General features: G+C 38.4%; 1 protein-coding gene across 2 annotated transcripts in view; it reads right to left on the bottom strand.

The window, feature by feature from the left end:
- Window positions 1-3661: 3661 nt before the first annotated feature.
- Window positions 3662-19757, bottom strand: part of Bloc1s5 (biogenesis of lysosomal organelles complex 1 subunit 5) — a 38251-nt gene continuing 22155 nt past the window's right edge. For both annotated transcript variants that reach the window (XM_004628375.2, XM_023712133.1), the window contains 2 exons: window positions 12998-13056; window positions 3662-4802 (listed from right to left, as the gene is read on the bottom strand). In XM_004628375.2, the coding sequence (XP_004628432.1) occupies window positions 4623-4802; window positions 12998-13056 (239 nt within the window). In that variant the 3' untranslated portion in view covers window positions 3662-4622. The remainder of the gene's footprint in view (window positions 4803-12997; window positions 13057-19757) is intronic.

Raw genomic sequence — 19757 nt, 5'->3', positions numbered from 1 at the left:
CTTTTTTAATCTTGTGATAAGTCTATCACAAAGTCTATTTTAACAAAGTGACTATATTTCTTTTTATGAAATCGCTATTTTTCTATGATGCAAACAGTTAGGCAGCAGAGTTTTAAGGAAGTGTTACTTTATTTAAAAATATACCCTTTTGTGTGAGAGGTGCTCAGAGAAGGTTCGTTTTCATTTAAAGCCTATGTCTCTGACTTGTTCTCACCCTGCTACTTTTATTTCATTTTAGATGAGTGCTTTCTTACTCTGATTTTTCCTCTATGCCTGCAGAGAGCAGGGCAGGCTCTTTTATCTCTTCCTGTTTTTATCAGGACACTAGTCCCTCAGAGTAGGTCCCATGTTATGGTCACCTTTAACCCCAATTACCTGCTTCAAGGCCCCTTCCAATCGTCACTGTTTCAGTCTATGAATATTCAAGATACCAGAATTCAGCTCATATCTGGGTGAGTAGCAGGGCTGGGAAACCCCAAAGAGAACTGCTTTCTCGGATGAGCTGGGAAGACATCTATTCCCACCCTTCTTTAACTCCAGCACAACTGCAAGCTCTGTGTGTGGGGGGCCCATGGGGAAGCCTTGTCCCAGGAAGACACAGCAATGGGGAGCAGGAGCAAGACAGGCAGGGAACCCAAGGAGAATGCGGACTTTGAAGCCATTCAGCATTTGCACTGTCTCAACAAACAGATGAAAAAAGAAAATTAATTTAAGGGAATATACTTTAACCAAAAAAAAAAAAAAAAAAAAAAACCATGAAAGTAAAAGTTCAGAAGAACATGAACTCACAATCAAGAATCAATGACCACATTAGAAAATAAGACATCACAAACTTGCTTCAGCCAAAACAACAAAATATTAATTCAGATGCAAACAAAAAGAAATATGCTGAAATCATCACATTTGGATCAAAAGATGAGGATTTCATGTTTAAAGAAAATAAAAAAGGGGAAAAACAGAAATGTCTTAAATGACAAAGTTTAAGAACCAAACACTTCTGAAAACCAAAAAAACACAGTAACTAATCTATAACATGACAAATGAGTTACAGAGGTGTGTGAGGGGACAGAATTATCGAGTCAGACAAATTTAAAGAAATGATCCATAATTCAACACACAGAGACTAAGACATGGAAATACAAAACAAAGATTGAAGGATCGAGAGAAGAGAATGAGATGGTAAAACAGCAGGTTAATCTGATTTCTCAAGGGAGAGAACAGAGAGAATGGAGATATGCGACCTTCAGTCAGAGCTAAGTGTTTTCCAGAATTCTTGAAAGGCACTAAGTATTAATTCAGGATAATAAATGGAAATTGCAACGATCATAGCATTAACATAACGAAACATAACATTTCATTGTAGAAATAGGTTTACCAAATATACTCATTATATTTATCAAATATAAATCTTAAATGTGACTTGGGAGGGAATGAACTGATTAATTACAAAGGAGCACTGACCGTATCAACAGCTGTCACTTCTGAAGTCACAGCAGAAGACAGTGGACTGACAGGAAATACTGAGAGCACAGAGCTGTCCACGCTGAACTGCGGCCAGCCAGCTTCCAAGGACAATGAAGGGGTAACCGTTGAAGGTCTGCCCAAACACTGACTGCGGAACTTACCGACGCTGGAGTTAAACCAAGGAAGAACTACGATCCCAGACAGTTTATTTGTGAGCAGAGGGCACAAAATAAGGTTTTGTTCAGTAAAGATATTAACGGTATTTTGTTAACTATGCAAATCATTACCTAGTGAGCACTAAAAGATAAAAATTTAGTGTTAGCTTTTAACCTAGGAGAAGAATGAAATTAAAAAGAATTTTAAAAAACACAGTAAAAGTCAATCTAAAAGAAAACAAGACTATGAAAAAAAAGGAAGTTGGTATAAAAATCACAAAATAAAATGGGACATATACATTCTAATACATGAGTAATTTCAATAAATGTAGGAGTAAACAGATTAAAAATCTATTTAGAATAATCAGAAAAAATCTAGTTATGGTTTTTAACAGATATATCTAAAACATAACAGAAAGGTCCAACCAAAGGATGAAAATCATGTATTATACAAATACTAACTAGCAGGTGTGACCTATATTTTAAAACCTCCTAAATTTAGAGCAACATAAATGAAATAAAAGTTTCACTACAAATACAGAATATGACTGTAAGAGTTCTAAAACTTGAAGATAAGACAACTCTAAACATGTACACAGCTAGTAACAAAGCTTCAAAATGTATTTTTAAAATGGGATAGAATTACAGAAATAAGTTAGTGAACCCACTAGAAAAGGAAATTCTAACATATTTCAGAATCTGAAAGATCAAGTAAGAGGAGAAAAAATAGAACTTGCTCAATACAAATAATAAGCTAGGTCTAACAGTGAACAACTAAAAAATACACTTTTAAAGCACTCAAGGAACATTTATAAAAATTGGCCATATTCTACATTACAAGGCAACAAATTTGAAAAGACCAGTATTACAGGTACCTATTCTCTAAATATAATTTAAGGAGAAATCGAAAACATAATTTAAAAATCCATGTTAGAAAATGAAAGAAAAAAACCCTCCTATATATAAGGCCAAAAAAGAAAAGCACAACGAGGAACAGAAAATACTTAAAAACAAACATTTTTACAGTGCTTTTAAATTTAAAAAATTGGATCATTTGACCATTATAATCCTGAGAGCTATGCAGGACCCAGAGTATAGTGTTCAATGTAGCAGAAATGTAAGTTATGTAATTATTTAAATTGATTTTTTATAGCATACACGAAACAAAAGTGATCTGGAAACTGGGAAGCAAAAGTGAACATGTTTAGCAATAAAAATGGCAAAAGGAAGGCAAAGAAACTGACTCTTTTAGAAGCTGTATGAATGGTAACAATCTAACAAAGTTACAAAGAAAGAATTGAGCATCTTAACATTTAAGGCTTAAAACCACCCTCAACTCACTGTGGTCTCGGAAGCCCCTAGACACTTATGGTGTGTTGGTAATTAATGACATTCTGAAAAGGGCCTATGATACAAAGGGAATTTTCATTTAGGGCTCCCCTCCCTTTTCATGCATGGGATATTTTTGGAAGTATTTTTCTTTTCCATCCACTGAAAGAGAATTAAGAAAATTCCAACATGCCGGAGTGTCAGCAAGTGCTCTTTTCAGTCCAGGTACCAGAGAATGATGGATGAACCTGTCAAAGCTACAGTAGCAGACAGAGAAAGTTGGCAGAAGTTCAGTATTATTGAAAGAAATCTCAAATACTTATTTCATCTGCTCTATTAACTTTAATCACATTTTCAACATGCAGCCAAGAATGAAGCTTTGACAGTACGCCATAAATTCACACAATCAACCATTGTCAATTTTCTGCAATCCTAACACTGAGATAACACAAAATAGGGTATTTTCTTTCCTTTGCCTTTCTTTACAGAAAAGCAATAAAAATATTAAAAAAGATTTATTCATCCTGCAAATTAATTTGCCATACATCTCTTGATTATTGCCTTTTACTTCTGCTCAGTTTATTGCAAATTTTTAAAAAAAAAATCAACTTAGCTCTTCTCTTCCATTAGATTGCTAAATGCAGATTTCAAGATCACAGTGATGACAGAACTGGTACGTGTTTCTTCATAATACACCTGCTTATTTATGAGCACAGACATTAGCACCACACAGGGTTTACACTGAACATGGATCATCTGTCACGTGGACAAACACTTCTGGTTCATTCGGAGCCAGAATCCTTAGGTGGTTCTGGAGGGACTCCTTGGTGGATTCTGCTGGTCACTCATGAAACACTTGAAACAGGTACAGAGATTATTCATGTTATACACTTACCCACAGCAAACAGACACAAAATGAGGTAAACAGTTGGGCAAGACTACGGTTCTTGAAAGGGCTAAACATCAAAATGTATTTTTGGTGAACTTTTTGTCCTAAGCACATTTTAAAAGATAAAAATATTAAGGACTAGAAGGCCACAACCCTTAATACATGTGTCTTATCACCCAGGGCAGTGCACGGCATTAAGCAGCCCTATGAAACCTGCAACCCCAACAAATCTGGAATCACCACAAGTGGTTCAAGCCTACCGTGTCCATCTTTGTCACAGTGGAGACAATGTTTTGACTCTTACCTCTCTCAAGTGGGATCTTTCTCTAAGGCCAGCTGTTTGTCCAACACTACTCATGGAATAATACTGTATGCACTCTAATCCCCCTCACAGCCAGGGAAGCTATGACAGCAGCTGCTCTTTAAGCCCCAATTGTAATGTTAACCTTGTATGCGCATGGATTACGTTATCTTGTTTAAGAAGTCTGTGCTTACATCTCTGAGCTAAAGGCTGGAGAAGAAAACCAATTCTGATTAAGAAAGAATAAACTGATCCCATCTTTCTGCCCAAGCTTCCCATTCACACAATCACCACAGGCACTTAAAGGGAAGGTGTGGCGCTCTCCTTCCATGGAACATTCCATTAGGCTTCAGCAGAAGTCACTCTTCTCAGACCAGAGTGCCACTGAATATATTGCTAAACTCGAAGCAGAGGCTAAATGGTTGGTAGAAGTATGTGGGTGGAAGTCAGTGTTTCCTCATTTGTCACTGTTGTGGTGCAATTCTTAAAAGGTTGAGAACTTGGAGAGGTCCTTCTCCATCTCAGCATAGTGCTCTCGCAGTCGCTGCAGGGCTCTCTGGTGCTCTTCATCCACTTCAGCCTGGTGGCGGGGCTGTTCTTTCATGAGCTCCTCCCACTGAAGTCCACGCTGCTTCTCACTAGCTACCAAGTGGTCATTATACATCTGAAAAAAGGAAACATCACAGTCACACTCCATCTTTCAGACAACTATTTCTTTTTTTTAAATTGTACATATTTGGTACAGGGTCTCACTACATAGCTTGACTCACAGTGATCCTCCTGCTTTCAGTCTTCCTAGCACTGGGATTATAGGCATGCACCACCACGCCTAGACTCAGTGGCTGGTTCAGCATGCCTGAGGGTGGGCCAGTGTGATATCCAGGAGCAGGGATCAATCCCAGTTCCTTGGCTTGCCTAAGCAGGTCCTTAGTCTGTTGAGCTATCTTGCTGGCCCAAGACAACTATTTCTGTATGTAAAAGACACTGGCATAACTTTATCTCTTGACATCTGGTTACTATAATAACCAGCTAGTGAATCAAGATAAAACTACACTGTATCTTTAATGTCTAAGAAACAGGACATAGAAACAAAGGTTTCTTTACTATAACTGAACATGAATCATCACATTTCTGACATTTCAAAGATACTTTGTATCTATGACTACAGTTCAAGTCATTTTTTATGTGTCTATTATTGTTCAGGTTTCATTTAACCACTTATTTCTTCAAGTTTAAAGAATATAAGCTAAAACAATCACTGTTATCAGAAACTAAAGTATCTTACATAAAAATTTTTAAATGTACTTGAAAAAATTCATAGACTCAATGGAAGAGAATTCAAGCCATCTCCTGTTGCTCAATTCTAGTTCTTAAAAGTAAATTAAAGCCTAAAACATCTGCATGAAACACCCTAGTTCTTGACATGGTCCCTAACATTTCTAGGTAAGAATGTGAACTCATTTTTCTGTTGAGCATTACAAGACAGATGAAACACTACTAAAAAAATACATTATCTTCCCCTAAAGTAGAATTTCAATTATCGGGGCTGGTGAGATGGCTCAGTGGTCTAAAGCACCTACTTAGAACAAGCTTAGCAAAGCACAGGGACCGCGGTTCAATCCTCCAGCACCACATGCCAGCCAGCCCTGCCCCCTGGTGGGCTGAGCTGGCCACACACACACACACACACAAATAAATAAATTAAAAAAAAAAGATTTTCAATCATCATTTTTGAACATATACAGTAAAAAACTACATAGAGAAAGATCATGAAGATATAACTTTAGAGCGATTGCAATTATTCTACATCCACGTTTTCAGAGGACTAAATCTTACTATTCAATACATGATTAGAACCTGTGACAGATGCAAACCATAAGAGCCTACACAGTACCAGAAGTCATTACTAATTCCTGCACATTCATTCCAGGGCTCTAGTGAAACAGGGAAACTTGGTACTAGATTGGTAGCTAAGACATCAGCTGGCAGAAAAATAGTTATGTACTTGGGAAGAGATGGACACGGAGCTACTTGTCCTTGTCGCTCCGCATCCCCTCTCGTCTGGGCCATGAGGGTAAGCTGCTGACAAGGGCTGACTGATCAGGCTACTCTGAGCACACAGATCCCTGCTAGCTGCTTTCCACAGCCTACTAACATCTACAGATGTCTCAAAAAAGATTATATTATTCTCATTTACAAAGAAAAGCTTAAGGTAATTTTTACATCTCCATTGTTATACATCCAATTCCTGAGCTGTCAGTTCAAATTTAGGTCTTCCTGACTTCCACATTTATTTATTTGCCAGCCTGCCCACCTGTCGGTGGTAGTAGGGCTGAAGCAAGGGCCTTCACACTGAAGTATTTTCCCAGTCCTTTAAATTTTTTGTCTTTTGTTACTAAGTCACCCAAGCTGAGACTGAGCTTATGACCCTCCCACCCTAGCCTCCCAGAGTGCTGAGATTACAGGTGTGCACTACCCACACTCAGCTAACTTCACTTTTCAATAAACACAAAATGAAATATCTATGTTCAGGCATCATTTAAGTCTTTTATTTTATTTTAACCAAAGAGCCAACATTGGATAATATGACCTACTGATCTGGCTGATAAAGCTCACCTCGTTTCCCTGTTTACCAGGTAGCACTTTACTAGTGTAGCTTGGGGACAAGGGGATCAAATTTGGGAGACCCACAAACCTCGCTTTAAATTACAGTTCACCCATTGCCTTCTGTAACACACTAAGCAGGTTTAACTTAAAAATGAGGAAAATAATACTTTACATTCATTAAATAATACTCATATATCCGCAACTTTCACCCTCAGTTCATTCCTCTTTGATATACTCACTACTAACTATGTGACTATTGGGAAAGGCTTCACGGTGCTGCCTACGATCAGTTATCTCTATTTTGGAACTGCAAGGTATCCTGATTCAAGATACACACATTCAAGTAGGGTTTTCATATCATTTCTTGGCCCTGAAGTCCAGGTGACAGTAAGCTGAAAGCTGAGAACTCCCAAATTCCTATGGAAATCTGGTCTCACTTTCTTATCAAGAGGTTAAAGTCCCTCCTTTTTATTTTTGCTTAGTCCCCCACTGCTAGTAATAATCACTCTATGCATTTTATGGCAACTAGTAAGAAAATAACAGAGGACGCTGACAATACATTCATGTCTTGAAAATGCTATAGTCAGTCTCCCTATACAAATAAAACTTAGCTAAAACTGTAATGCAAACGTACTGGAAATATAGTTGAGAACTCTGTGGTAAGATCTTTAAGCTAACAACAACGGCAACAGATACCACAAAATCTGTTTCCAAGTCGCCCAGTTCTTGGAAGACTCTGAACCGACCTGGCCTGCATGACATGCCATTCTAATTAGTTAGTTGGGTTTTCAACGAGAAAGAGAAAAGCTGCTGAGATGGAAACACTGAATGAGTCTTCAGTTTTACTGTTCCTTCCAAGGAGTAGACCTAAAACATAGCATTTGGCATAGAAACACAATTCTTTTCCTCCCTCCTCCCATCCCTCCCTCAGTCTCTATCTCTTAGAAGATATTTATCTCCCAGGAGATATCAATCACCATGTTTGCATCATAAAATTTTGCTGTTTTCAATGATATTCAATTCAAGGGCCGGCCAAATAACTCAGCGGATTAAAGTGCTTACAAGTAGGCGCAGGGGCTGGGGTTCGATCCCTGGGCCTGCCATGCCGGCCCTGCCCCCAGGGTGTGCCGAGATGGCAATTTAGACTGGGCGTGGTGGCGCACGCCTGTAATCCCAGCTCTTAAGAGGCTGTAAATAGGCGGATCACTGCGAGTCAGATCTAGTAGTGAGACCCTGAACATCCTGTAGACCCTTCCCTAAAATGCAAAAAGAAAAAAAAAGATGAGTGGGGTGATTTTATGCCAGAGAGATGGCTCTGTGGAATAAACGCTTCCCTGGCAAGCGCAAGGGCCGGAGTTCAATCCCTGGTTCTGCAAAAAACCAAAAAAACAAATGTCCATGGACAGCTGACTTGGTACACCAAATGCAATATATGCAAATAACAGACAACTAGTCAGTCTGAAAAAGGAACAACACTTTGTCACAATGCTACTGCACTGCTGAACCTTGAGGACATTATGTTAAAGAAATAAGCCAGTCACAAAAAGATTATTAATTTGATTATATTTATATAATGTACCCAGAGTAATCAAACTCATAGAGAAGGTAGGATGGCAGTTGCCAGGGGATGGATGAAAAGGGGGATGGGGAGCTCAGTGTTTCATGAGCACAGACCAGGTGGACCACCTCTGCAGAGATGGGGGTGATGCTTGCACAGCAGTGCCGGTGCACCTAAAGCCACTGTAACAGATGTTGAAAAACAGCTAGGTAAGGGCTGGGCAGGGATTAGTGGTACACGGCTTGCCTGGTATGTGTGAGGCCCTGGCCTGGAGCCCCAGCACCAAAATCAAGATTAAAGTACATTCTGTGTTATTTGTAAATCATATATTTTACCACAATAAAACTTTTAAATCAAATTTTAGGTTGTCCTTAAATTAAATTAAATGTATTCTTAAATAAATGGATAGTTATGTTCTAAGAAAAACTTAGAAAAGGCTGACTTTAAAACAATAGAGAGAAAATTTATTTATGGGCTTCAACTGTGCAGCCAAAATCATCAGCCATGATATTGTCGCAGTAAGAAGAGCAAATTGTCTACCCAGAACTGATTTTTTTTTTTGCATTTTAGGGAAGGGTCTACAGTGTGTTCAGGATCTCACTACTAGATCCGACTCCGTGATCTGCCAGTTTACAACCTCATAAGAGCTGGGATTACAAACATGCGCCGCCACACCCAGTCTCAACTGCCATCTCAGCATGCCCTGGGGGGGTGAGGCCGGCATGCCAGGCCTGGGGATTGAACCCCTGGCCCCTGTACCTGCGTGCAGGCGCTTTAATCCGCTGAGCTATTTGGCCAGACCCCAGAACGGATTTTGTAAATGAATTCAGGAATACACAATGAAATGTATGCTTGCTTGTATGAGTCTTAAGTCAGTGATTCCCCCCTGGGGTAGCGTGGGAGGGGGAGCTGTCCTCAAGAGGCTTCTGGTTGTGAGGAAGGGAGGAAGGGTGACTGGCACCTTGTGGGGCAGAGGCCAAGGATGCTGTTAAACATCCTGCAACACACAGGACTTTATCTACAACGAAGAACTATGTATCTGGTCCAAATGTCAGCAGCACCAAGGTTTTAAGAAACCCTGGTCTAAAGGAAAATTCTAAATCAGCCAACTAAGGTTAAGGTTTTGTGGAACTTCTGTCAGTAACATACATGCGTTAATTTTACATATGCCTTCCTTACACAGGCATTGGAAAAGCTAGTAAGTATGAGAATAACAACCGGCAAAAACTTTTAAATACAACAGTACGTACTATTATATTGTGAAGCATTTTCTAACTATCAACACATGGCTCTGTGTGATCTCACTGCTCTCATGAAAAAGAACAATCATAAAGGGGCATAACTAAATCTAAGCCTATGTGGTAAGCTGAAAGAGAAGCAGTCACATTTAGTTCATTATTGTCTCCCTTGTGGTTGAACAGGGCTTCAAAAGTCGATGCCTATACACGAACCTAACTGAAATGACTGCCAGCTACTACTAACCATCTCATCTCCCGGATGGCACATTTTAAGGGCCAGAGAATTTCATAAGCCAAGCACATTTCATCTCATTACTCTTACTGCCAGCACCCAAAATGCAATACGGTATTAGTGAAAGCTCTTAAGATACATTAAATAACTTGGAAATGTGCATTTATTGTTCATTTGAATGTACTTTTAGATATCAATTGTGGGAAATTTGCTTTAGAGGAATGACGCTAATCAATTTACTTCCTACAGAATTCCACAAATTGTCCTGAAATAAAAGAATTAATGATTAATAGCAATAGTTTATTTTATTCCACTACTACTCCCATCTTTCTTTGTTCTGAGAGCCTTTCAACTACAGTGTGGCCAAAATAATAACCTAACCTAACAATTAGCATTAGGCTATAAAATACAAACAGAGCATTTTTGCTTTGTACATACTTGCTACATCAGAGATTAAACTTAACTTTCATGTTATACCTATATTTATCATAAATATATGTAGTTTAAAATCTTTGCTATCCGTAAATTTCAGAAGATATGTCAGTAAAGTAAATCCTTGAATATCCTTCAAATTGTTAATTATATAAGCAAAATATATAAAAAAAATTAAAGACTAAAAATTTATTGTCCAAATAAGAATGTAAAGAATTTTTACTGGGCTATGAAAATGCATCCCTTTAATAATGTTAAGCTGATTAATTTTATTAAATTAACTATCTTGAAAAAAGTCCGCATGACTTCTTATAAATACAGGTTGTATAGACTCAATACTAATTCTTTGGGAAATAACCAGTTTATTCTAAAATACTAATCTTTCCATAAAAAATTAGTTTAACAACATTGCCAGACATAAGGCAAAGAAAAAATATACTCAATCAAATTAAAGCATTCTTACTTCTTGATACCATTAGTTTTTCAGAGGGGGTCTTGTTCTCTGCCCAGGCTGGCCCTGAACGTTTGCTCAAGCAACCCTCCCCCGTCAGCCCTACAAGTGCTGCAGGTGCACCACGTGCCTCACAAGGCCATTTGTCTTTATAAAAGCATACGACTGTATTTTTTAATTTGGAAAAGCATGACTGAGAAAACAACCCAAGTACTTCACCCACTCTCATCCAGAGTGATTAGCTGAATCTTAAACAAATAGGGAGTGGCAGGAAAAAAATTCCACCTTGCAATTTAGAAGGTGCAGTTTGCAATGCTATTTCACATAAACTGTATAATACCATTTACCCCATACAGCTATCACATGAGCAGAGCAGGTATTTATTTTGCAGATGAGGCACTTGGTGCTCAGGATCTCACCCAAGCGCATACAGCAGCTAGAATGTACTTTTAGATATCAATTGTGGGAAATTTGCTTTAGATGGATGACATTTATCAATTTACTTCCTCTAGAAGAGGAAACGGATCACAGAAATAGGAGAAATCAAGGATTTTTTTTTTTAAACCTCATCTGGTCATTTCCCTACTACTTATGCAGTGAATACATCAAAGATGAAAATAATTCAAAGTGGAAAAAAAGAGACTATTTCATTTATAATTTTAGGCTCATTCTGCTCAAAAATGCCAAGGACCATCATTTATCAGAACAGTAACTGTTTTGGTGAGGTCTCAGACCCATTCACATGGTCTTTAATCCTGTGACTATTTCAATCTCACTGCCGTGTGATACAGAGGCCAAGGGAACATGGAATACTACTTTGAACTTCACAGGCAAGGGAGGCAAGATGTGTAGCCAGTAGTCTATCAAGTTGTTTTGCTTCTTAAAAACAGAAATGTTCCTAGTGCCTCCAGAAACACTATTTCATACAGCATTCAAGATCCTCCACAATCATCCTCAATAATATCAACATAGATATTCTACTCTCCACTCCATCTTAAGATTTCTCAAATTACATTCCTTATATTTTTCTTTCAATTACCTAGCAATTAAATTTTTACTTAACCAATCAAGGTTACACTTGAATCCAACCACTTTCCTAGTTATTAAATTCTTTTTGCTAAGATCACACAAAGCTCTTTGTAACCTGATCACAGCTTGCTCTTTGTCCCACATTATATTAATGTTGGCGGCTTGAGACACCTAGACTTTAATTCCTTGAGTGTAGGTGCCTTAAACTTAGCAAATTAAGAGCTTTTATCCCCAGTGGTACTTAGTAAAGTGCAGAGGGTTTTTTTGTTGTTGTTTTGTTTTTTAAAAAGCCAGCTATCCAGGCTGGCCTAACCCACTCCAGCCCAATGCCTGCCACTGTCACTGTCCTTGCATGCCACGCTGGCAACACACTGTCCTGACCATGCTCTGCCATGCTGTCCCTGTGCAGGGAATGGCCCTGCTTCCTGACCTAGCATGCTGCCTCCTGCCACCCCAGGCTGCCTTCCCATCTGTCTTAAATCTCAGCTTCTTTCACTAAAGCTTAAGTCACCAAATTGTAAACATCTAGAGTTGAGGAGAGGGTATAGAAATTAGGACTCTGAAAAGATTCATTCCCTTACGTATTTATACAGTAACAGATCTGAACTTTTATTGTCAATTAACTAAAATGCATTCCAAAGCAGTGGTGATAACAACATTGGCTGATAGACACACATGCTAAAAAGCATTATTTTCTGAGTGGCTCAGTAGTTTCAACATTTCTTCATAGTATATAAGTTACAAAAACAGTTCTAAGTGAAAACAGCAAATTAGCACAGGAACTTAGATTCTTACGCTATTTTTCCACATCTGAGTTTAGTTAAGATATAATTCAAATAAGCAAAGCATTGCCGAACAAGTGATTCACATACTCTTATGACTATTCATTAAATAATCCATCCACAGGCATGAATGCTTCCTTTTCTAGAAGAAATATACATAATACAGTCTATGCTTTAGACTCAAAGGAAAGATTTATATTTCCAATCTGGTGGCTATTTTTGCTCCATGTAAAAGTGCTATTTTTTTCTCTCCTCCATGAGACAAGCACTACTTTCAGGGAAAGATGGAGATACTGAAAAGGAAAAAGGACACCTGTAATTTTGAATTATAAAAGTATTGACGGCTCAAATCATGCAACCACAACCTCCTCGAGCACATTCTCAGTGAATTACATGATTTAAGATCTTTTAAAATTACAATATACAAGAAAATAAATTCAGAGAACTTTCTCATCAAAAGCAACTGCTAACAATATGAAAATAAATGCCCAGCAGTTCTATGCTCCATTACTCCAATTAGCTACTTTTACCTTTCTTCGCTCCTGTTCTCTCTGTTGGAGTCTATGAACACAGTCATTTGCTGCTTGCACTAAAATAAAACAGAAAATAAATTTTCAATCAGTTCCCTGTTCACTAAAAGGCTTACTTGGATTCTTTTCAACCTCCAGAAACAACACAAAAAATACATTATTTTGGTGGCTGGTAAGATGGTAACAGGGAAAAGTTAGTTTTGTCAATATGTTCAAGGATGCTGTAATCAGAACCACCATTATTTCTGAGCTCTGAAATGCAAGCCACAGGGCACATAAGTACTAACTCCAATGACAAGCGGTTCTGGATCACTTTCATTAAGCCATTTTCATCTCTTAAGAACCCAGACTGCCAGTCTAGGTTGGGTGTCCCTAACCTGAAAACCCAAAACCCCAAATGGGGGGCCTGCCCCTTAGCTCAGTTCTTTAAGTGGCTGCTTCCACAAAGCAGTCAGGCTCAGGTTGCTGTGGTTCGATCCCCACAACTCAAGCCAGCCAATCATGCCCTGAAGGCATTCGGAGCAAAAAAAAAAAAAAAACAAAAAACAAAAAACCCTTCCAAACCCCCAAATGCTCCAAAACGCAAACATGTTTAGTGCTGACATGACACATGTGGGAACGCCTCTACCTCCAACAGTGGGTCTCAGGCAAAATTCCGGTGCACTAAAAATACTGTCTGATATTACAATATATAAATTTCTGTGTCTATTAGGTATGTACGAAACATAAATGAGTTTCATGTTTAGATTTAGGTACCATTCCTGAAACACCTCATTTTATTTATAAAAATATTCCCAAACCCAAAAGACCCTGAAATCCCAAACACATCTAGATGAGACTGTAGATAAGAGTTATTCATGTAATAATTACTGTACTTATTGTTTGCTATGTGCCAAGGCATGTGCTAAGAGCTTTACACACACTACCATTCTGAATCCTATTTTCCACTTAGAAAACACTCTATGCTATTGTGCAAACCCTAAAGCTGAGCACAGAGAAGCAACACTGTTACTAAGAGCCACAAAATAACTATGAGGAAAAACATCTTAAAGATCCTTTTATTAAAAGACTTGTCTCTTTACAATCAACACTGTTTCCTCTTATTACTTCACCAGTGAAACCCATTTTAGTTTTTCAGTTACTCAAATATTTTCATTTACTACATCTATTTTATTTTTGCTCACAAAAGTTTCCACAAATAAAGCATTTAGTCCTCAGTGCACAAGCTGAGTCTACCTTAGTCAGACTTAGCTTGAGACGCAGCTGCATGACTGACAAGTTTCCTCGTGCGCCACTCACCCATCCCTCAGACGCCCCCTGAGCATGTGGCAAGTGCCAGGCACTGTGCCTGCTGCTCCCAATCTCTTAGCATCTTAGTCTCCCACTTGTAAAGTGAGCATTTACTGAGAAGAGGACTTCAGGACTGACATGATACATGAGAACACAGGAGACACTATGTTTAAAAAGAAATGATATAAATATTAATAAAATCACTTAGGTTTTCAAACAGTAGTCAATCAAGAAATATTGAATTTATTATATTTTTAAATTATTTCCCTAGTTTCAAAAGGTCATGTAAAAGATATGGCCTTGACAAAGCTCTCCCAGGTTAGTTCTTTCCTGTACAGATTCACCCTACTCTGAAACTGCCTGATCAGGCTGCAGCCGCCACTTATCTGGCATTTGCTTAAACTGGTGGTGATCTGGTCAGTTTACAACTGTGCCTCCCCGCCTCACCCCAGTCAGGCCCGAGGGGGTCACAAGTTCCCTAACTGGGCAGGCACTGAGATTCTCTTTCAGGAAAATGTTAGGCCTTTCCCTCTGGGACTATGTAAAAGAGAATTTCATTTTCAAAAGCTGTTTTTTTATCAGTAACTGTTACTTTTAGTGCTATCAAAGATAGTATTTAAGGACTGAAAATTAAGTTCCTGATCATTGTTTTTTCTTAAAGAAAAAAATGAAAACAAGATGGGAGCTGATTAGATCTGCCTTTTTACTGTGGCATATTAACATTACGTCATCTTCCCCAAGTACTGGTTCCATCATTTCCTTTTTTTTTTTTCCCTTTTTTTCCTGGCTCTGTGAATATAACTTAAAAATCTCTTCTTGTCATCTTTAAGTGTCTCACTGTTTGTAGAACTCAATCTAAAAAGTTATAGCACTGTGCTTCTCATTTGTTCATTTTTACAAAATATAAAGTGTTTATAAAATTTAAAGTGACATTTACATTTTTGGATTTTGTTTTTTGTTGGATACTGGGAATCGAACTCAAGACCTCATGCTTGCCAGGCAGGGGCTGTGCTGTTAAGCTATATATCTGACCCCACGTCCTTTAAATTTAGTCAAACACAACTCATAAAGGTACATTCTGTTCCTTAATGGGATTGTCCTTATATTTGGACAGATTGTCCATTTTAGAAAGTTCAGTTCTGAATTATTTTTTTAATCCTTCAGCTACACAGTAAAATATATCCACTCTCTAGTCATGCTTAACTGAGTAGGAAGCAGTTTCCCCCACTGTCTCAACAGTTCTAAAGAAACTAACTTTAAGAAGTCATCTGAGAGAAGAGTATCCCAAGGAGGCAGTAAGTGCAGCAGCCCTGAAGTGGAGGGTGTGCTTGGCCTATCAGTCAGAAGACCAGGGCAGCTGGAAAGAAGAGAAGGACAAAGAAAATGACAGCAAGATATGAGGTCACAGCCAGGCCACTAGGAAGACACTTCAAAGCCATTATAAGGATTTGGATTTTAATCTATGTAAGATAAGGATATTCTAATACAATGAGAATTGCATCATACAAAAGGATAATTCAGGCCCCTATGTGAAAAGCAGACTATAGGGCGGAAAGAGAAGGAGCAAAGAGATGAATTATGGGGCTATAGAATGAAGAATCCTGTGAGAAATGACTGGTGTAATTCAGGGAGGTGGCAGCCAGTGAGGTGTAAGGATGGTCTGATTCCAAAGTTGAGCCAAAATTATTTTAAACATAGCTCTAGACATGTAGCACTGAGATGCTCATTAGACATCTAGGAGGAGAAAGAGGAAGGAAAGGAGAGGACAAGGGAAGGGATGGCAGAAGAGGGAGGTCGAGAGAGGAGGAAGGCACAGGGCATCCTGGGTGACCAGGCAGCTGGATATAACTCTGGAATGCAAGTATTCCGGTTGGAAATACACATGTGGCATTGCTGATTGTCACAGAAATAATATTCAAAGCTGCGATTTCACATGCGGTCACCAAGGAAGTGAGCACAGACACAAAAGCAGTCTAGGAACCAAGCCAAGGACACTCACTATTAGAAGTCAAGGCAGCAAGTGGGCCTCTGCCAAGCAGACAGAGAAGGGAGAGCCTGTGCAGTGAGAAGAAATCCAAGCAAGCGTGCTCCCAGAAGAGGAAGGCTGTTCTTACATGATTAGAAAGTGATGTCCTGTGAACTGTGGAGTCAGAAGGGCTTCGTATGACAGTTCTCCCAATTATTACAAAAGATCCATCAGTGTTAAGCCACGATACATTACAGTTTTGTACACTATAATGTGGAGAGGATAATAAATATCTATGAAAGTGCTTGCCTGGCAAGCACAGGGTTCTGACTTTAATCCTCGGCACCACCAATAAATAAATAAATAAATAAATAAATAAATAAATATCTATCTATGTTATCAGGTTGTAATAGCCAAATACAATATGCATGTGAAAATTCTAATGAAGTGCTAAAAATAAATATTTTAGATATTAAAGATTCCTAGGTAAAGATAACAGAATGAAGCAAAATCTTAGTCCTCTAAATACCTTGCAAAATAAAATATTAAGTAAAGGTAAAAATGTATCAGCAAATAGGAAGAGAATCATAACTGTATAATACCACATTTGGAAAGCACTGGCCAAGAATAGGCACAGAGATTCTCATAAGGCACTGAGAGTCTGGACATTCCTCGATACCACCAGCCTCCACCAGCCACACAGAAAGACAGACTGACAAAACTCTCAGAATTCTAATACACTTGAATTTGTAGAAAAACAGATGACAAAAGGGAGGGGGGAAAAGAACATAATAGAGAGGACAAAGTAGCTATTCTGAAAGAAAACCTAATAAAATTCTTTGTAAGTCCTTTGCCATACAAAATAACAATGAGTTTAGTAAGAGAGATCAAATGTGATAAAATACAAAATGAAACGAAAAATAAGAATTTCAGAGTTAAAATAAATTGACAGCCATAAAACCATTATAGATGCCATAAATAAACCAGTAAAAGACAGGAATCAAATAGCTTAAGACTAAACAACTGGCAGAATCATGACTAGTGTAGAAAGTAAATATTCTAAACCCTCCCAGAGCTTAGTTTGATCATGTGTGGGTGGGCAAGAGGTGAGGGGCTCAAAGCCCAACCCTCACTCCACACAGCGAGGCTAGCAGTGACAGTACCAATCACAATGCAACACAACAGAAACAAGAAAGCGTGACTCTACCTTTGGGGTGATTTTAATAATCATTTTCCTTAGAATCTTTATGAACTACTATCCTTTAGAGTAAAAGAAACACTCGTTTTAAGGTACTGCCTTCTGTCTTAGGAATGCATCCCGCCAAATGCAAATGAAATTAACAACAAATATTTTAACTTAAGAGTCGAGGATATAGCTCAGGAGCATTAAGTGCCCGCCTGGCAAGCACAAGGTCCGGGGTTTGATCCTGAGTTCAAAAAAAAAAAAATTATTTAAAAATGTTATGAAGGGCTGGCCAGACAGCTCAGTGGACTAAAGTGCCTGCTTAGGCACAGCAGAGGCCACGGTTCGATCCACAGCGTGCTGTGCTGGTCCTTACCCTCAGGGTACACCGCGAGGGTGATTGAGATGGTGTGGCGGCATGGGCCTAGCATCCCAGCACTTGGGAGGCTGAAAACAGGAGAATCACTATGAATCTGATCTATGGAGTGAGACCTTGCAGACGCTGTACTAAATATATAAAAAATAATTTTAAAAAGTTATGATCCTCTGCGTGTGTGTGTGTGTGTGTGTCTATCTCTGTCTCTCTCTCTTCAGTACTAGAGACTGAACCTTGCATGTTCTATCACTGAGGTACATAGATCCTGGCCATAGGAACTTGCTAGGTTTCCCCACATCTGGAACACAGGTGTGCACCACCACACTCAGTTGCTTTTTTTTTTTTTAAGTCTTACGTGGTGGTATAGTTCAGTGGTAGGGTACAATGAAGCCTACCACTGAACTCCTCAATACCAAACAAAATACCAAAAAAAGACACAACTTTATTATAATTATTTCTTTTTCTTACTACTTCATAGAATATTCTTTTTAAGTAGATAGAAAATAAAATTTTTGTGTTTTAAAAGAGGAGAGGGGCACAGAACATTGTTTCACCATGGCCATGTACGGTCCTTCGAAGGAGGGATAACTCGGAGGTTCTTCATGCTCCTAACTCCAATTATAAGGGAGTGCACACCACGCCCACATCTCATGACCCCATGCTGATGGCACTTACAAGCCCACTGAACAATCATTAAATGGAACTCAGACACCATGTGTCTTCATGAAGAGAACAACTGAGAAAGCCTGCATACTGATGACAAGCTGACTTTGGTTGCTTTCTCAGATCCTCATTTATTTTTTGTGGCAATTTTTTTTTTTTTTTTTTTGCAGTACAGGGATTGAACTTGGGACCTTGTGCTTGCCAGGCAGGTGCTTATGCCATTGAGCTATCTCCCCAGCTAAAATGTCAAATTTTTAAAGATAAAAACTGGTTAGGAAAGATAGCTGGCTCAAGCTAATTTTAAAACACCAACTTTAGAGGAGGCTGATTATTTCTGTTATATTGTGACCCTCAGCATAGTAAGTACAATAAATTCTTATGGGAGGGCTCTAAAGAAGAAGCTTTGCCTGTTTGAAGCATGAAAAATCTACAAAAAACACTGCTTGGTTTCTAAAGCTAGCAGTAAGATCCAAAGTATTTCAAATATATAGAAATCCTAATTATTAAGTTCACATCTTGTATGCTTTAATTCTTCCACTGAAGAAAACACATTTTCAGTTTAGATTCTAAATCATCAGTCTTACTTTTCTATTTTACTGGGAAGACTTAAGAAACGAGTCTTCACATTAGAAATGGATTTGGCTTAAGAAGCTGATGACAGTTTTTTTTACTGAGTCTTATTCAATTTAATTTTATAAACAAAGCATGGAAAAGAAGTTATAGGCACATCTCAAATGCATACCTGGGCATTCTGATTAATAATAATAATTAATAATAATTGGAGTTTTTCTCTTAACATGATCTAGAATGTCTGTCAGGGTAAGAGATGTGGCAGGAGAAACAAAAACATATTTATGAAAGAAAAAAACAAAAAACAAAAAACAAAAAAAAGCACCTAAAATCAACTTTAGACTTTTTGCTGCTCCAGTCACAGAAACTTGTGGAAGACAACCTGAGCACTGTCCTGGAAAGAAGAGAGTTGTCTCCATTTTGGCTGAGCCTGACCCGACTTTTGTGCACTAATATGTACAGAGCTGGCTAGGACTTTGCCTTATCCCTTCAACTGCCTTTAAGCAATGCATACTGGTCTAGCAAAGACGCTGGTGGTAGTCTCTGCTTCGGGGAACCATTCTAAGAAAACGTTTGAAGACCAGGAATTAGGAGGATTTATGAAAGGAAGCTTTCAGGACCCCAAACTTAGTTGTTCAGATTGCCAGATATAGGCATGCAAAATTAATCAAACAATTAAGTATTAACTGTTTTTTCAATAAACCAGTAGAAA

The sequence above is a fragment of the Octodon degus genome, unplaced genomic scaffold, assembly GCF_000260255.1.
Source record: "Octodon degus isolate 3935 unplaced genomic scaffold, OctDeg1.0 scaffold00023, whole genome shotgun sequence".
Classification (NCBI taxonomy): Eukaryota; Metazoa; Chordata; class Mammalia; order Rodentia; family Octodontidae; genus Octodon; species Octodon degus.
This window is presented reverse-complemented; position numbering and strand designations above follow the sequence as displayed.